The sequence below is a fragment of the Perna viridis genome, chromosome 5 (genome assembly GCF_037379345.1).
Source record: "Perna viridis isolate PV_CMFRI_1.1 ecotype Kerala chromosome 5, ASM3737934v1, whole genome shotgun sequence".
In the NCBI taxonomy this organism is placed as follows: Eukaryota; Metazoa; Mollusca; class Bivalvia; order Mytilida; family Mytilidae; genus Perna; species Perna viridis.
Window position 1 is genome coordinate 4,902,816 of NC_142449.1, and position 19,968 is coordinate 4,922,783.

The following is a 19,968-nucleotide window of genomic DNA, read 5'->3' on the forward strand; positions in this document are numbered from 1 at the left end:
AAATGATCAAAAGGAATAGTTTAGTACCGTTTGCTTTATTTGTACAGGTATTAAAAGGTAAAGTATGAAACAACTAAATGCACAGATTTTATTTAGCTATAAAAACATGTACGATCGGCTAATAGATCGAAAAAATTAAAGAAAAATAAATACAAATTTTAGATACCACCTTCTCATCTTTCTTGAAAGGTCCATAGAACATCGTCTATAGGTAACTTTTCACTATCTATAAATATGACAAGGCTACATTATAAGAAGTTGATGGGGTAGTCTGCAACAAATATTTATTACATACAGAAATACGAGAATGGTGTTTGATATGTTGGTTCCTACTGACAACATGTTAAGTCCTATTTACGCCATTGTCAGTGCATTGACTATTCAATTCTTTAATCAGCAGTACACAGCACTTGTCCATATGAATGGGAAAACGCAGGAAAATGCTACTTCTTCGGCACAACACTGAAGTCAAATGACGACGCCCAGGTAAGACACTCCTTCAGAAAAAAAAACACATAAGTGTCTGTAATATTTTTATCATTAAAGTGAAACTATTCTTTTCAAATGATGGGCATGAATATAAACTGTTCGGTCAAATTGAGACTAGTTCATATCAATTATTTAGTAGTAAGTGACAACGCTCAGGTAAGACACTGCTTCTTAAAGAGTCTGTAATATTTTTTATCGACATAGAGTACATATATGATTAAAATGAAATTATTCTTTGCAAAGAATTGAAATGAGCACGGTCAAATTGAGGCTAGTTCATATCAATTATTTATTAGTAACTGGCACATGAATCTCACTAAATTGAATACTACTTTTATGTACATATTTTATACAGTCCGACTGTTCTTCATTAAATGGCTACTTGGCGGAGCCTCTCACTGGTACAGAAATAGCTTACCTCAGGGATACAGTTAGATTAAGTGGAGCAACTGAATGTAATTTAAAATTATGGGATTGATCAAAGAAAATGAATAAATAAAAAAGTTAAATTTACAACAAAAAACGAAAGTTTCAAAGCATTGTTAAAATTAAGCTTTAAGTGGTAAGTTTTACGTTTTATAGTAGACATTAGTATCGTAGACCATGCATCAGTTTTCAACCGATAGCGTATTTAACAAACTTAAAAACTCAACCTTGATTTCTTTATATTTCTGTCAACTCAGACTGACTAGGATGTACCAAGATTTTACAAAACAATGAACCCTTTAACCAGAAGTAACATTTCAACTCGGGAAAAATGAAATAAAAATACCTCTTAGAAAATTACAAAAATACACTTTCAAACAAGCATCTTTGTTAACAGACCTCAATGTTACGATAAATAATTGTTATATTTTGTGCATATTTTTAAGCTTATTGGATAGGTGGAACTGATACTGACATAGAGGGTAGTTGGACTTGGGTTACTAAGAACCAGTCTTTCACAGAGACAGATTGGGGAACACTTCAGCCTGACAGCTCTGGAGGGGTCCAGAATTGCTTAGTACTGTACCAACCACAAAATTTCCTTTGGAATGATCATTTCTGTACTTCATTGAACAGATATGTATGCGAATTAAGAGGTAAATACACGGATTTTGATGGTGTTTATGTTTATTACTGAACCACTGAAAAACACCCTAATTTGTGTTGCCCGAGTAAGTGCCAACCACTGAAAAACACAATAATTTGTGTTGTCCGAGTTAGTGTCAGTCACTGAAAAGCACTCGTATTTGTGTTGTCCGAGTAAGTGCCTACCATTGAAAAAAACTATAATTTGTGTTGTCCGATTTAGTGCCAGTCACTGAAAAACACTCTTATTTGTATTGCCCGAGTGAGTACTAATCACATAAAAGCACTAAACATATAATTTGTGTTGTCCGAGTTAATGCTAATTACATAAAAGCACTATATATGTAATTTGTGTTTTTTTCGAGTTAGTATTGATCCCATAAAAACACTATAATTAATGTTGCTATCAATGATTATTTTTAAACGACGTGAATACATACGTGTATGCGCGTCGTTTTTAGCTCACCTCGCCGAAGGCCATGTGAGCTATTGCCATCACTTGGCATCGTTAACAATTTTTAGTATGAAATTTAGTATGAATGTTTCTTGGGGTATCCTGCATAGAACTGTTGCGGGAATTTTTGATCCGTCGAAAAATATGGCGGCCGTTACTAAAAATAGAACATAGGGGTCAGACAGTAGTTTTTGCATATATATCCAAAATCTTTCGGTTTAGCAACATTCTGACTGGGTTAAAAGTGTTCAACAGGATGAGATCTATCTGCGGACAAATTTTCATGTTGATCTGTGAAGCCATGTTTGAGTTATTGCCCTTTTTTGACTTTCTTTTTGCTATTTTTAATGTTAAAATATCAAAAATCTTCTCCTCTGACACAATTTGACCAATTGAAACAAAACTTGGTATGAATGTTCCTTGGGATATACTGCATAGAATGAAAGTTGTGCTGTTTGATCCGTTGAAAAACATGGACGCCGTTACTAAAAACAGAACAATGGGGTCAGACAGTAGTTTTTCGCATATATCTCCAAAACCGTTAGGTTTAGCCAAATTCTTTCATTTGCTGAAATGACCTTTATTATAAGGCCTTGAAATGACTTCAGGGATCAAAGTTGTCAGGCGACTCCTTATTTAGCGTTATTGCCCTTAAAAAATGAAAAAAAATGATGTTTTTTTCTTTTCTTTTTTTACAGTTTTCAGCCAATACTGAAAACTTTAATAGATAGAAAGAAACTTTCAATCGTTGAAATGATCCTTATGATATTTCCTACCAAAGTCTTCATGAGTCAACATTATTGGACAACTCCTTGTTAAATTTATTGCCCTTGAAAGGCAAACTTTAACTAGGTGAGCGATTCAGGCTCCTGGAAGCCTCTTGTTTAATTGAATTGCGAGTAACTTGGTCACAAATTGGTCGACGACATTTATAATACTGTGTTTCGGGTCTTTGCGTGGAATTTACATTTTTTTGTTTCGGTTTATCTCGACTCAATATTTGCTTTTCTGTTGGGGAACTCGCTTTAACAGGTGTTACTTTGCAAAGGACGTGGACTTGGCGGGAGGGCCCTTAAACAAACCATATTCACTTTAATTCACATCTTTTACTCTTGTCACCAGTTGAGTCATATATACAATCTGAATGATTACATATAAATAAATTTATCGTTTAAACACTAAACATAAGTAAGCATTAATAAAGACGCTGACTTTTAGCAGTCTACTTTTCTTTAATAGTACTAATTTCCAAATATGAATTACTATTACTGAGTTCCTAAAATACAACTCTGTCTTGGTTCAAATTAGCCTATTTAAAGAAAAAATTACTTTTATCTTAAAAAATGAGTACTTCAACAAAATAAATTATATTTAAATCATCCGAAATAAACAAACCAATTTCACATCTTTACTCTTATCACCAGCAAAGTGACAAGAGATTTTTCGTCCAACTTAAATAGTGAACTGGTATGGTGCCTTACGCTAAAGTGTATATTGATAGAAATATTGAATATCCGTATTAAAATTTTCGAACAAGTGTTTTGTTTCTAAAGAAGTTTAAGTTAATAAATCTAATACTTTTTGTCCTTAAGAATTATGTGATATTGTTTTGATTTAGCAATACTTATTCTGTATACTCGTATGTCATCTTTAAAACATTTCCGATGAATGTTCTGATCCTAATTATCGCTTTTATTACTTATCATTTTTGCCAATAAACAAGATGGATTTTTATTAATAACAAGCTCTGCCATTTATCATTTGAAAAAATTAAATTTAAAATATTACTGAACTGATTAATTATGAAAATCAAATATAAGACAATATTTCTTTATTATGAAGTCCAATTTAAACCAATTTTTTGTTTATAAATTAGATATCTTTCAATTCTTGTTATTTGCAATTTAAACCAAAATCCAGCCTTAGACATTTTCTAAGATATCATATGTTATCTTTGTTTTGTGTTTAGTTGATTATAATGACAATGTTGTGTCCTACATATTTGATTAGAAGGTTGTTTTTTTTCAAGTAAACTGTTCCGAAGGACAATTCAAATGTAAAGATGAAACTTGTATCAGCAACTGGCTCTTATGTAATGGTGAGATAGAATGTATGATAGATGGTGAAGATGAAGAGGGTTGTGGTAAGATTATTCATCTACATGTATGTCTGTTAGACATGTATATTCCTGCCAGATAGCCAGGATTAAGGTAATAACAAAATTACCGAACTCGTAATCACAAATCGGGAAGGAAGATATAAAATGGCTGCAAACTGGAAAAATCACGGATAAACCAGAAAAACGGAATTAAGCCCTATGGCCTATTTCAGGATAAATGACCTCGTCAGTCTGGGGAATATTACTAACTTTTATATTTATTCCGACACGTGCAACTAATTAAAGGTATTTGCACTATTTTTAAATGCCAACCTAGATTTGACTGAAAGTTATCATCTTTTATTCATAAGCATATTTGTAGTCCTTTATAAATGAAATCAAACTGGTTTTATAGTAGTATAAAACTATCAGACCTTGCGATTCCTCTCTAATTTGAAAGGTATGTAATATTTCTTCCAACTTGTAGGTGACCATTTAAACGTAGCTCTAGGAAAGGACACTACACAGACATCAGTCTGGCATAGCTCAGAATCCTGGTATGCTGTAGACGGTTTCCCTCACTTGAGAATTCACCCTGATACCCGTGCATGGGGATGCGCCCATACATGGCTTGGTCCTACAGATAGGTGGTGGGCTGTAGATTTAGGAGCAGTTTACCATGTTAAACGAGTCAATGTTATGAACCGAGATGATGGCCATTGTAAGTATGCTCATGTAATTTGATTTCCAATAAATATCTATCTACTAGAAAACGCTTTACCAAATTAACTATGCAAGACTTCATGTCAAATGACGATTAAGAAACTTATTCCCGGAGTATTCTACTAATCAAACTAAAATCTTCTCAGAAATTGTCGTTGAAGTTTCACTCGATTTTGAGTTCTCGAAAATGAGTGAAACTTCAAAGCATGATTATGATTGATAATGTAGTGTGACATGACTATATACCAGCGTTGTAGTAGGTAGGTAGTTGAATGATTAATTCTTCAGCCGAATCGGTTTGTCTTTGGATTGTAAACCGATAGGCTTTTTGGTTCGGTCTTCGGTAGTGAATGGTATAACAATGTGGCGTTAATCATGCTCTCCGGTGGTGGTAGCTTTATATTGTTAAATTACTCTACAACAATAAAGTTGAAAAAGATAGAGCTTTTCGTTTAATATCCGTTACACCCTTCATTTCGTTCATTATAAAGCTATGACAACAGTAGCTTTGAGGATATAATTTGACTATCTTTGTGGATATAAACCACAAAAGTCCACCCCCTCCCAAAAAAATATGTCTTAACGCAGTGTTAACCAATCAAACGCACGGTATGGGTGACGCTGACGATCAGCCGACTGTTCCGTACTTTGTGTAATTGCCGTTTTCGTGCTAAGAATATATACTCAATATTTTGCACATGACCGACTGAGGGATTTCTTAACGTCCTTAGCACAGGCCCTTGGGACCATGATTTTTTATTATCTAAACAATATCATTAGATCATTTTGTTTGTAGATTTGAGTTATTATGTGTGTTCTATGACATGCCCAGTTTTCAGATATAGATGAAGGGCCTGTGTCCTTGGCTTTTATTTGTTCATGAGTCATTTATGTACTTTAGTAAGCGAAACATTTTTTTTATAAATATCACAATAGCAACTTTTTTAGATATGGATGACTCCACCCTTGCGGTACTTTCTCTCTCTATGTTGTAAAGAGAGGTTACTTTAATGTTGAAGTTTTGTTGTTTCAATACATAATTAGTCGACAGCGTATTCATGAAAATCATGCCTGTTAGTGTAACCTTATATAATGATCACAGTAGCAATTTAAAATATGGATGTAATGTATGTACCATCACAGTACCCCCACTCTATGTTGTAAAGCAATATTTAGAAGAGAGTTTATGCAAGTAAAAGGTGACTTTTATATTGTTTTATAATTGCGTTTCAATACCTTAGTTGAGCATGATTTCAATGCGAATAATTTACCTTTAAGAGTAGTTTACATGTTTTCAATGTTGTACATCTGTGTACCATTTACAACACGTTATAGACAACATATTTCTATTAAATTAAAATTTGGGACCTTGCGGTACCCCTGACCATCTCGGTACCCCTGACCATCTCAATTGGAAGCGGTTAAAACGATTCTGAGGAGGGGTTACTTAAGTTTACAGTCTGTGTAAATATCTTTTAAGAACGTTGAGTATTTATATTAATATATATATATTATATTTTAGTATTATATCTTCTAATATTTCGTGTGATGTACGATTTAAAGAGAGATACTAGGTAGATTTGTTAAATATAAATCTAACTATAGTCCCTCGGACACCTGCATATTACAATATGCCAAATTTACACATTCAGCTGTACGGTTGAGTGCAGTTTCTCCGAGCCTTAAACAACTCAAAATTGCGCGGGAAATTAGTGTTACCATTGCCTAAGATGTTACGGAAAAAATATGTAAGTTATTTTATCATTCAAAATATGTTTAGTTTCACTTGAAATAAAAGTTTTAGGTCTTGTATGATTCCACAAGGCAAGGGGTTAGTTAAGGTTACATACCACTTATTCAACCAATAAGCTTTTAGAACGTGCGCAAAAATAGTCCTACAAAAATAGCCCTACACAACTTGAAGTTTTAGTGCACTTGAGTGTTATGTTGCTGTGGAAAAAGTACACATCTACGGAAGCGTATAGGTATAATTTTTTGTTGTTATAAAAGTCGACATTTCGTATAAAAAATTATGGCAAAATACCGATTATACCTCGATATAAAAAGAAATTGGCAATAAAACAATCGTTTAATATAAAATGTTGATTTTTAAATATCGACAAAAATTATCAACAATAAGATATTGACTTACATATATCAATATAATTTTAACATACGACAAGAAAACTTGAAAATGACGAATTATATCACAGGATGTTGATATATTTAAATCGTTTAATTAAAATATATGACAACAAAAAATGATACCTATACGCTTCCGTACACATCAAATCTGCACAAGTGAGGTTGTGTTTGGCAGGAAATTATATTTCCTTTATTTCTTATGAAAGTCTATTTCTGTCATCGTGATAAATAAATGTCGCGAAAAATTATCTCGAAAAGTCGTGATAATTTGGGTATTTTGTCGACATAAATGACAATTTTATCTCAAAAAGTCACGATAATTTTTCGCAATAGTTAAAATAATTATGTCGACCGTTCAATATAATTACATGAATTATCGCGACTTTAAGGGAACCGACGACAACTTGTGCCTTTGACAAAAAAATTTTCACGATAAATTATGACAACTGTATACTAATACAACGACAATGTACTAATTATCATGACAAATCGTGATATATTATCTCAACTGGTCGTAAAAGTTATGATGTCTAAGATTTCTGTCGACATAAACTATCGCAAACTAAGAATTTAAAGTTGTGAAAATGCCAAGTAGTGTCAACAACAAAACATATGAATTGCGATATATCATGTTGACGTTTTCGTGAATTAACTTGGCTTATTGACTTTATATCTCGACAAAAGCTAGTTTTACGTGGTAAGTTACGATAACTTATCACGAAATTTCGCGTTCGTCGAAATATTTCGTCAACAATTCAAGTTATTTCACAAAAAATCAATATGATTTATCACAATGTATACATTTTGTAGCTGACACTACTTGGCATTTTCATAACTTTAAACTATAAAATTGCGATAGTTTATGTCGACAGATATCAATACGTTCACAAGTTGAGATAAGTTGTCTCCATTTGTCACAATAATTAGCTACATTTTCATGTTTTTGGTAAAAAGCTATCGCGAAAATATTTATGTCGAGGCTACATATTGGCATGACTCTCTATAAGTCGTGATAACTCGAACGGTCGACATAATTATCTTGACTATCACGAAAAATTATCGTGACTTTTTGAGATGAAATTGTCATTTATGTCGACCAAATACACCAATTATCACGACTTTTCGAGATAATTTTTCGCGACTTTTATTTATCTTGATGACAGAAATAGACTTCCATAATTTCTACATAAAATGGTCACTGTAACTTTACTGAATTCAATATTTTTATGCGTTCTGCATTTTATGAGTTCTTCATGAAGACCCTTTTTGTGAAATGTAGGGGAAATCCCATTCTATTTTTAGCTCATTGTCTTCTAGGAGCCGGTGTCGCATTGCAAGGTAGTAAACCCCACATAATATTTTCAGGGCTATTAGAAAACATATGCAGTTGATGTATACTCTTCTTCAGGTTAAACTTAAGGTAGAAGCTCCATAATTCATTGAACTTAGTGAAATTAGCATTGAAGCCGATTGGAATTGACATTAGTGGTTTGTAGCCTTTAGCCATTGCAAGGATTTAATTCAATATATAATCATGCACTACCGAGCAGACATTTTTATAAACATGCATTCATAAATGCCAAAAATTCTGCACATATTGGTGCTACATGTGTTCAATTTATTGGAAGCAATTGAGTGACCCAGATTCGCGAGTCTTAATTAATACCAGTATTTGAAGAGTACATAAATTATTTTCCTTTATGTACATGTATAACAAAAACAAAACTAGGAATAGCCTTAATTGCTCCAGCTGAACTTTTTCTTTAATTTCCAGAAGCCTGATACACTGGACATTTTTGTAATATATATTACAATATATATTCCCTGTTGTCAATGCACGTCATTAGACACTTAGTTTCGTGTGATAATTACATATTATATAAGTATTATTTGATTGCTCAAGTTGTCAGATCCAAAAGGAAGGTCGGTATTGTTTTTGGGAGATATGACCTTAACCATTAAGGCTAAAAGCAAGCGCTTCATAGAATTGAACTATATACATGTAACTCAAGTAAAAGCAAATGAATGTCTCTGATATTGCTCTACAATTTTCTATACCACTAAGGTTAGACTGGTTTTCAACCTTTAAGGAATGATGGGTCAAAAAGGACAAGAAACCAGCATTTTTCTGAAGTACCAGGTACAAGTAAATTGATCTTTTTGAGATTGTACTACAAGGTGCCATTTTGGGTGTTGTGACGTGATCTGAAAAACTAAGGGTCAAAAACAAACATTTTCCGGACGTGTGGATGATAACTGAAAACCGGACTTATCTCTTTGGAATTGTACCATAATATGCCTTTTCTAAAAAGTAAAGTTCAGACTGATTTGAACCAAATGAGGGCCAAGAAGGGCCACACTGATTCTGGTGAAATTCTTTTTCTCCGAAGGAAAGTTCAGATTCATATGAACCAAATAAGGTCCAAAAAGGCTACATTGATTCTGTTGAAATTCTCATCCTGTGTCAATGCAATCAAAATTCAAAGCTGTATCAACCTTGAATAGTGTGTCCATATTTGCCGCTACTTTTTCAAGGTTCAACCCTGCAGTCATATGAAGCTGTTATAGAGGACGTTTACTGGGTTATGGGATTGTACATTTTTTATTTTTTAGATTTAATTGTATGACACACACTGTGTAGATGTGTATTTTTTTAGGGAATTACAGTGTATTTTTCATTGTGTTACTAGGTCATTTGAGTAGAATTTAATTCTTACAGTCCTACAGAGGTATGTTATTATACCAGGACAGTTTCATATTTCTAGTCAATTAAATTGAAGTACATTTTGAACTAAATTTAACCATATAATCCAAATTATTTTTTTAATTATATTTCATGTCTTACTTTCAAAATATTTACAGTAATATTACTAGTCCAATTGTCACCGATTGTATGGGGAATTTATAAACAAAACTGTCTTAAAATTTCAACACAACATACTGACATTGATTGTGTGGACCCATTGATGGTCTCAACGTTTACACATTCATTCGTTATAGAACAGTATGTCATCTTACACTAATTATATGATTTATTTTGCAGTCTCTGAAGGGCCAGTTCTGACGAAAATTGTTGCTTGAAATAAACAATTACTTGCAAGAAGTTTCTTTGCGTTCTTTCTCCCAAAGAAACAAAATGTCAGGAAAATGGCACTTTATTGCTTTGATTTTTTACACAAGAATGTTAGAAAAGTTCATATACATGTAACTTCAAGCAGTCTATAACTATGCAGCTTCATTTCTGAGTTTTTGACTTTTGGACTTGGAAACTTCAGTATAGAAATACCTTTATTCAATGTAACACTGTTGGCTTCTGTCACAAAAACAACGAACCTATTTTAAGCGAAAAGGTCAATCCTTAACATGACATAGCAAAGTTCAACACATCTATGCAAGTATACACTCTGGAACGAAGCATTGTAATTTATATGGATATAACTTGACTGTCTTATAATATATAAATCTAAACCTTTGTTTCGAAGAAATAGGACTTCAACTCTGAAAAACAAGTACCATCAATTTCCTCTATATAAAGCAGAGGAAATATCCTCAATCATTTTAATCCCTAATTTCAGTGGGGGTTTATAGTGATAGAGATGCCCGATGTTCCTCCTCCAGTTATGCAGAGGAGTTCCCGTATCTTAATATTACTCCTACTACACCACTAAATGGATTTTAATGAAACTTTCTTATAATCTTTTAGTTGCCAAAATTTGGATATTTTGCATTTGAGTATGGCGGGTTTACAGAATCACAGCGGCACCCCATGTAAAAGAAGTATTGGAGTGCCCCAGCCCCCGGCATCAATTGCTGTTAAATACCACAACATTTTGTTTTCTAGCCTATCCAAACACATTCACCACAAAATGAATTTGGTCTTCGGGCAATGTCAGTCTGCATCCATACTTGTTTAATTAATAACTAGTCATAATTATGTACCCTTTTTTCAGTCTATTACCTGTTCAGTAATATAAACGCTGACGTTATCATGCCAACCGAGTGCAATGAGTGTGACTGTGAGAAATGGCAAACATTCCAACAAGGAGAGATCACTAAATGTTTCTATGAACACGGAACATCTCTACCCCTTACCATCGGCAACAATTGTCCTGAAGGAACCAAAGGGCGCTTTGTTAAGATTTACAAGACAAATTCTGCTGGAGAACTTATCATTTGTGAAGTGCAAGTATTTGGAAATATCATTGAAGTAATAGGTAAGATGGTTAATAGGATGACGCCAATCTTGCACTGACGACGTTACTGGCATAACTAAAACTCGCCAATGCGACTGGCGTCGGTTTCACAAAAAGTCGTAAGTGTGAAATTGATCGTAAATCATTACGTCACAATGCTATTTTAGTTTATGACGTCATTACTTCCGATCAATTTTACACTTACGACTTTTTGTGAAACTGACGCCTGAAACGGAATGACGTTGCGTACGTTGTTGGTGGCACATTCGACTGAACCGGGGCTGGTTACGAAAACTTAAATGTTGCTATTAGAATGTGGAGTTATCAAAGGCAATATAGATACTAAAATATTCGAAAATGGTTGTTGTTTTAGGATTATAATCATAAATCTTTGAAAGATGCCATTAATTGTGGAGGGAAAGCACTATTCGGTCACAAGAACGTCCATTTTCATATGTGGACGGGTACGAAATGCTTGCTTTCCATTTCACCAATATATCTCAGTTGTTTTTGGTGTATTTTGATAAAACACATTTTTTGGAAAGAGCAGTTTGTGCTGCAGACGATGTCATATTTTTCATCACGTAATGGTAAGATTAAAGCGTATTACAATATCACAAGTCTCTCCCCTTTGATGTGGACATTGTAAAAATGGAAAGAAATCGATTTGAAGACAAAATGTTAGACTTTTTTTTTAAAGTTGTGCGAACAGCTTTTTTTTAATAGAGACTTTTATTAACTATATTGACAATTTATTACATAACCCCAATGAAAATATATATAAAATGTTCAACCAGTCTTTTTGTTAAATGTCTTTTTGTCCGTATTTCAATTATGTCACAAATCTTATTTTTTTCGACGTTGTCCATTGGCTACTTTCTTGCTTACGATTGTAAAATATAACGACGAATAGTATTTTTACCAAAGTATATTCACGCTTAAAGGACTGTATAAATATTCAGAATATCATGTTTGTTCTAAAAAGTAATGAGTTTTATTCTCTAATAGTAGATAAATACGCACGTATGTTGTGATGTCACGTTGTCTTTTTCTCGACGTTTCCTACACGTTGCGTGCTACCAGGTCTTTATCAAAAGCTTATTTCGTTAGCTTGAGTGTACTTATAACTATGAAATTTTGAGTTTTACATGGATATATGCAGCAGATAGTATATTTTAAAAATAATGGTACTTGGTTGAACATGTATCTTAGCGCAGCATTTTGTCTGTGCCAAACCAAAATGTCACAATATCTAAAATTTGTATATTTTATTTAAACTTGCATACACCATGCGAAATTCGAACGAATTTCAAAAAAGGCAAATGGTGTCGAGTCGAATTCTTCATATACTTAAAAATGTATTCATTTTTGACGTTTCCACAGTAACTTTCTGTTTTGCAAGGTAAAAACTCTTATAGCGTCAATTTTAAAAACAATAAAAAGTATTGAAAAGTTACGATACTAGATTAAATTAATACATTAATACGACTGTGGATGAGTAATCAAGGGAACCAAGGTTATAGCGGTAATCAAAAGAATGTAATCCAGGGGCAAAGACCAGACATGGAAAACAGACATACACAACAAAAAACACAAAGTAACTAAAAATCAACTCGGACTCCGCTTAAAACTGGGAGCATGGATCAGGTGCACTGGTAGATGTAATGAATAAAAAAATACGATTTTAGCGAATCTGATACAATAATGAAAGAAATGTTTAAAAGAAAACAGGAAAAAGAAAGCCCCTCACCCCCCCCTCTGCGCACTCCTGTCTGTTTTATATGCAATGATTTCCTGGTGAAATCGGGATCAGCGTGTCTGCATCAACGTATTTAGACACGCGCTTGCACATTCGGTGGTGAAATATTGTAAAATCAACGTATTTCATGAACGTCTTAATTACCTCTTGACAACTATTTTAGCTAATAACATATACAGTAATAAGCTATACAAATATTGCAAAAACATTTTTTGATTTTTTTTTCAAATCGGTAAAAAAAAAACAAAACATGATTTATTCTGGTGTGGCCTTTTTGACCCCTTATAACTCGAAATTGTTATGAAAATGTTTAGGCGTTGTCAAACATTGACCCCCATAACTTGAAAACGGTCCAAAAAACAAAAAAATCTGTTGCACATTTGTTTACCCGAATTAAATAAAGAATACATTAAAATAGAAAAATTAAAATAGAAAAAAAAGCAATCTACATGGGTTTTATTAAAAAACGTATCTTTACCCTTTTTGGCCCCTTTTTCTAAAGCAGCAGGGGCAACAAAGTCCAAATTAAATAGGAATCTTCATAGTTGTTGGTAAAATATCAACATTTCAGAACAATTCGTAAACCACAACTAAAGTTATCGCACGGAAACGAAGTGACGACGACGTCGACATCGCCGCCAACCACGACGACTGTGCCATAACATTATACGACCGCAAGTTTTTTTTCGTCGTATAGTAAAAACGGGAGATTTTCGCTTTCAAATTTTCTCAGAGAGGGAGCTTTGCCAAGGTTTTGTATTCTCGAAATGTTTAACAATGTTTTATGTTTAGCAACAGACCTTAGAATTCCGAAACGAGTACATGTAGGCGGAAATATCAACATACATCTACATTAGGGATATAAAACCAAATAGGAAAGAAATAAATTCACTTTATACGCTTCCACAATTTGATTTCCGGGGTGTGGGGGGGGTGGGTGTTACTGACTTTTTTACATGTAGGTTTGTTGGCTTTCTGTTTTAGTGAGGGTGTTTTACTTCTTTTAGCGCAACACGGAATTTGTTTTCATAATTCCTAACATTTTTCTCATAGGATAAGGTAGTACAATACAGTTAGGTCATTTCTGAAAATTTGGTCTCATTTTGTTGAAATAAAGCTGTTTTGAGGCAGTACACACAGAAATTTCTAGTGTTTTGTCATAAAAAAGTGCATATTTTCTAAATCCTTGGTGTGTGGAGGTTCAAGTCATTTAGAAGTAATTTAGTGATTATTCTTATAAAACCCAGTAGCCATGGTAACATACTGAAAAAAATATTACTGAGTTTTAGTACAAATCAGGGGTGCCTTTCCAAAACTAACAGCCAAATACTATGTTTTATAAAATATCAGGCACTTAGACACTACCACAGGATGAAAGCATGCATGGAGTAGGTGAAAAAAGGTAAAAATAATAAGACCCTTTTCGATTCATTCTCTCACAATTTTAGTCCCAAAAGTTCGTGCGAAATAAGGTATTTTGAAAATCTGCCATCTGATGCTGAGGAAAGAACCTAATACGGCAGGGGACTGAAACATTCCTGGTACCATTTTTCATTTAAATTACACCTGTTTACCATAACATATATTATATCTGTTTATGTATAAATGCTTATCTACAGTTAATCAATATGTCCTCCAAATTTCAACTTTTAATTTTAATTTATACAAAATTTGACCAGGGTAACTTGGTGTGCGAAACAGTGCGCCTTAATGTAACTATATAGTGCACCCTAAAATTTCCTTCAAATCATTTTTAAATGGTTGATGCCAAACTATTTACCATATCAGGATGTAATCTGATCATTTCAATTGACCAAAACGTACGAAAAATTATGATATCGGATGAAATAAAATAAATAATAAAACATGTCGTGTGTGTTATTTTTTGTAAACAATTAAATAAGCACACTTCTTTTGACATGTAATAATTATAGAACGATGCACGTCGCAAAACAAAAAAGACGTCGAAATTTGGCCGATTTCGACGTTATCAAATATGACACCAACACCGTACGCTACGTCAATAGAAATCAAAAAGACATCATATATTCCTCCTTAACCGTATATAATAGCATATCAACCCACTCTTATGTCAAAAATTGAATAATACATCTCTATATCCTGTGATTCTATTGTTTAAATTTTGTGTTATTTTATGATGTAGATTGTATGATGAATTTTATTTAAAGGGAATGAAACTGAAGTAGGAGGCAGTTGCAGTATTCCTATGAGCTCCACAGAATGTTTGGACCAAAACGCAATATGTAGTACAGAAAATAACAGAAACAAATGTAGATGTACGCATTGTTACTATGACAACGACCTAGACGATGACAATATTGGAGGAAACTGTACTCGAAGTATGTTTAACAAATTCTCAGGTGTCCTCTTTACCACTAGTTCATTATTTTTAAAACGTGTTTTAAAAGTCACTTCTGTATTTCGTTCGATTTTTAATTTTATTGTTATTCTTTTCTTTGATGTGAGCGAATAAAAAATATTAAGGGAAACATAGCAGTTGCTTCTTAGATTGGATTTAGAGGAAAAAGTATTGAAACACACGGAAAAATTTTGAAATTCTTGTTCTGCTAAAACTCCTTGTAAATGTGCTCACAAAACTTAGTAATTCCTGTAGTAAAAATCAGGTCGTCCTCTCAACCACTATTTTGTTAATATTTAAAACGTGTCTTAATAGCTATTTCGTTATCTCATCTATTTTATTGTCAGTGGCATGCAAAGAATATTTTCTTCGATTTTTATTGTTATTCTTTTCTTTAAAAATGCCATTTGGTTGTTTTTACTACTACAATAATCGCTATGCATAATAAAGTAAGAACTCTCGTTAAGGACTTCCTAGGTACCAACACATGTTACACATTTTCTTTAGTTCAATGTGACTATCGACTTTCATCTGTCATAGACATTTTTCCACTTGCACCGAACTTGACCATCAACGAATAGCACGACGGGTGTCTAGCATAAAGCAGGAACTGCTCACTTATCCGGAGCATCCGAATTCATCCCAGTTTCCTATGTTTAATTGCTGTTCGTTTTTCTCTTTGTACTACCTTTTGAGTTGCACGATTTGTTTTTCGCATGTTAATGGTTCTTTTTGGTGTCTCGGAGAAGTTTCAACCTGTTCATAAATTTGTCTCATAAACTTCTTGTATATTTTTCAAAGAAAGATATGTTGGCGAAGCATGTTCCGGACTTGACGTAGAGTGCTTTGATGTCAACGCTTTTTGTGCAACCGATGGAAAATGTCGGTGTCATAGAGGCTTTGTATATAGTGTTTCTGACGACGATAATGACAGAGGAGCGTGTATCATGACTGGTAAGCTTGACTGATTAGTTAATACGACGACTTCTAACATATGAAATATGTTGTAAATATTACAAGTGTATAAAGGCTAAATTTGCAAGACTTATGACAGTTTCAGCACTTTGAAATATATAATATATGGAAGAAAACACGGATTAATTATTTTTTTTTATCTATTCTGTGTGAGACACGGAGTTCTTTTATCCAAAACCCTTCCAGGTTCAGGTTTTAAGAAAAAACTTAATGTTATGTTTATTTATTCCGTGTCTTGCAGCCCCGTGCAGGTCCGGGTGTTAAAAGAATAGGCCTGCAGCAGCGCTAAGCTTGTCGTATAAGGCGACTAAATAGTTCTCAGAAACCTAGCCGGGGGCTAGGCGCTCTGCCCACAGAGCAACTGAGATGTGTGCCCCAGGTGGTGGAATGGGGTACCCCTGGCGTGTTGCATGCTGGGGTTGTCAGGCTATAATACGGAAATCCTGACCGCAAACCATAGTGGTGCACCGTGTTGGGAAAGATGCCACGTTCCTCGCACGTTAAAGAACCCTGCTGTAGTATTCGATAGGAGTAGGAACCTTTGCGCTCCGCCACAGGAGGCTAAATTGCCCGACCTTACCCATCCCCCCTTTTTCCAATGGCAATCAAAATTTGTCGACCCTATTATCCTTGTGACCCATCCTTTTTTTTTTCATTTCATGTTCATTTTATCATCCATTTCATGTTCATCGTCTGAATATAGCTGAAATATTGCTGCTCGGACGTTAAACCCCAACAAACAAACAAACAAACAAACAAATCGTGTCTTACACCCACATGGAAAAATGAAAGAAAAACATTAAGTTCTTCCATGCCAGTGTAGTTTATTTTCTTTACAGTTTGTTTATTTTCTTTACAGTTTGTTTATGTTTCTAGACGAATTTCTTACAAAGTTCAAGATCATTTCAAATTTGTGTTTTAATGTTTTACTTTCGACAACAAATTTGAATACGTCACGGGTATTATTTTGATGATGCAGCGAGTTGTGTTCACGTTATTTACCACCCTACACACTCTATATATGCCTAGCACTGAAGAAGTTCTTAAGTTGACTGAAAATTTTGCTCGTATATACACTCTTATAACGCCTATAAGTATCGTTGTACAATCCTTTAGACTATAAATTTCAAGTCTAGGGTACACCCCTACTCTAGAATCGATGCGAGGTTGCAACTCTCCGATGTAGTATATATAATAAATTCTGAAATTGTTCAATGTAGATTGTATGTTATTTAAGAGTCTGATTACTAGATATATATATGTTTTAAACTGCCAGTCTTGGTTTTCAGCAATTACAATATATTTTTTCACTGAATCTTTCACATGTTGATCTTGATACTTTAGGACCCCCAGATAGCAAAGGAATGGAGTTTATCATTGCTTTTATGGATAATCTGCATGATAATCTCGAACCTGAATTGATTTTATCCACGACGCAAACTTCGCCTGTAGACGTGTCTGTAGTAACAACATCGCACAGTGAAACGTTTACAATTTCTTCGGGATTAGAGAAAAAAATCACTTTGAGTACACATTTTCGTTTGAAGGACACAGAATACAGTAAGAAAGGCATTTTGATAAGAGCATCAAACGAAATCACCGTTATTGGTATCAACCAACCAGACAGATTCGTTGGTCTACCAACAGACGTCCTAGGATCTGAATATTATGTTGTAACGTACCACTCCTTGTCATTCACTACACAACTATGTATAGCTGGTGTTGAAGACGGTACTATTGTAACTATACAGTTAGGGTCATGTAACGATTGTGGATCAGTTACTTATGCTAGCAAGGCCTACAATAAAGGTGATACTTTGACGATAGATCTTGACCGCTATGATGTTGTTCAGCTCCATAGCAATGGAGATTTGACGGGGACTCGCATTTCAAGCAATAAGAAAATTTCTGTATTTAGTGGAAATAAGGCAATTAGTGTTGGCACCAATGCCTCGATAGGCAATGCTGTAGAATCGTTACCCCCAATCAGTACATGGGGTAAAGTGTTTGTTATCACACCGACACAGACTGATCCTATTGGCAACTACCTGAAAATTATTGCCAGCGAGACCGGTACAGCGGTTACGTATAAATGTGGCTTGGAAGGATTAATTGATTCCGGTAGCCTTACTTTTAATAAAGCTGGTGACTTTGAACAACTTTCGATTTCAGCTGGTAAATATTGCCAAATAAAAGCTGACAAATCAATACTTATTGTTCAAATAGTTCAAGGCAAAGAATCCACCAATCCTTCAATGTTCAGTATTCCTCCAGTGGAACTCTATGACAACGATTATAGTTTTACCACGCCTACACCTCTAAATGGCCCAAATACCAACTACTTATTGTTTGTTGTCAATTCAGCGGACAGATTTGGTCTCCGTTTGGACGGCTCACCGTTGCCTATGAACACCGTGTATCACTCTATTCCTGACACGGAATACGTTGGAGGCTTTGTTATTGTTTCTGGAGGCGCACACACTGTTCACCATTTGTCACCTATATCAGTATTTTCCGCTGTAGCCTATGGAGTATCTGATGTTGAATCATATGTGTTTTACGTAGGATTACGCCTTGCTCCTATAAACACAGTAAGTCAAACTATTATCTAATATAGCTTGATTCTTAAAGAAATAAAAATCTTGCTTTAAATTTATTTAATTAAGACAATAACCGGGAGTAGTTTACAACTTTACCGTTGTTTTTTAACTGACGAAATTAAACGAAATATGACTCCCGTCGTTTGTGGTTTATATTGCTAGTGCTTTAATTATCCCCCCCTTAATTTCGGTTTTCATATGTTATTGTTTTTTATTTTGATTGCTACATCGTGTATGTAGTCGACTCTTGTTTCATGTTTTTACGTTTAGGCCACGCACTGTGATTTTGAATTTTCAGAATTGTCCCATTAGTGACGACTCGGTATTCTTTTCGATATTTACAGGTATGCACGATAAGTTCTTCATCCGATGGCGATGGCATCGATAATGATTGTGACGGACTGATAGACGAGGAACTCTGTACACTGGAAAATTTCAATAAAGGTACGGTTTTATACACCCAGAATTTGAAATTTGGTTTTGCAAGGGGCGAGTGTCGTTTTCCCCAGAATCTTGCTTTTTACGTTCGAAATTCCGTCTTTGCTTACTATTTCCAACTCGCTGTTATAAAGCTGAGTTAAACCCATGGTTTCATTTTATTTATCGCTACACTAATAAATATCTAAATGGCTTCTAAAATTGTACATATCATATGAGGTGGTTGAACGTCGACTATGGAGATTTAGTTGCTGCCCTAACTTGTCTGAATTATCCTTTGTCTTTCTAAATCTGATATGTCATTTTTTAAATTAATTCAACTATGTATAATTCTTATCAACAGTAATTTGACCATATACTGATCAACTGGTTTTCGTAAACAAAAGCTTATCATAGAATGATAAAAAAACTGACAATATTGGATATCAATACAACTAACGGGTTAACCTTACATATTTCATTTTTTTTCAGATGATGACGGCGATAGTAAAAGAAATGAGGATTGTTCTGAACCACCATTTGTAGTTAGTAAGTGAATAAGCTACATTCAGTAAGCAAGAATGACGTCGTTTAGGAAATATTTCGTCTCCTAAAGAAAACTATGAAGTTGATATGAATTTCGTTTTTTGGGGATCAAATTTTA

General features: G+C 34.0%; 1 protein-coding gene across 2 annotated transcripts in view; it reads left to right on the top strand.

Annotated features, from left to right (window-relative positions):
* The window catches only part of LOC148615691 (uncharacterized), a 36,611-nt gene continuing 16,643 nt past the window's right edge, over positions 1-19,968 (top strand). Inside the window, exons 1-12 of one of the 2 annotated variants that reach the window (XM_088582186.1) lie at positions 1-57; positions 398-486; positions 845-944; positions 1,362-1,571; positions 4,044-4,157; positions 4,600-4,833; positions 10,931-11,194; positions 15,122-15,292; positions 16,114-16,266; positions 17,632-18,878; positions 19,232-19,331; positions 19,797-19,853. In XM_088582186.1, the coding sequence (XP_088438312.1) occupies positions 3-57; positions 398-486; positions 845-944; positions 1,362-1,571; positions 4,044-4,157; positions 4,600-4,833; positions 10,931-11,194; positions 15,122-15,292; positions 16,114-16,266; positions 17,632-18,878; positions 19,232-19,331; positions 19,797-19,853 (2,794 nt within the window). In that variant the 5' untranslated portion in view covers positions 1-2. The remainder of the gene's footprint in view (positions 58-397; positions 487-844; positions 945-1,361; positions 1,572-4,043; positions 4,158-4,599; positions 4,834-10,930; positions 11,195-15,121; positions 15,293-16,113; positions 16,267-17,631; positions 18,879-19,231; positions 19,332-19,796; positions 19,854-19,968) is intronic. The other variant, XM_088582187.1, reaches the window with a different exon arrangement.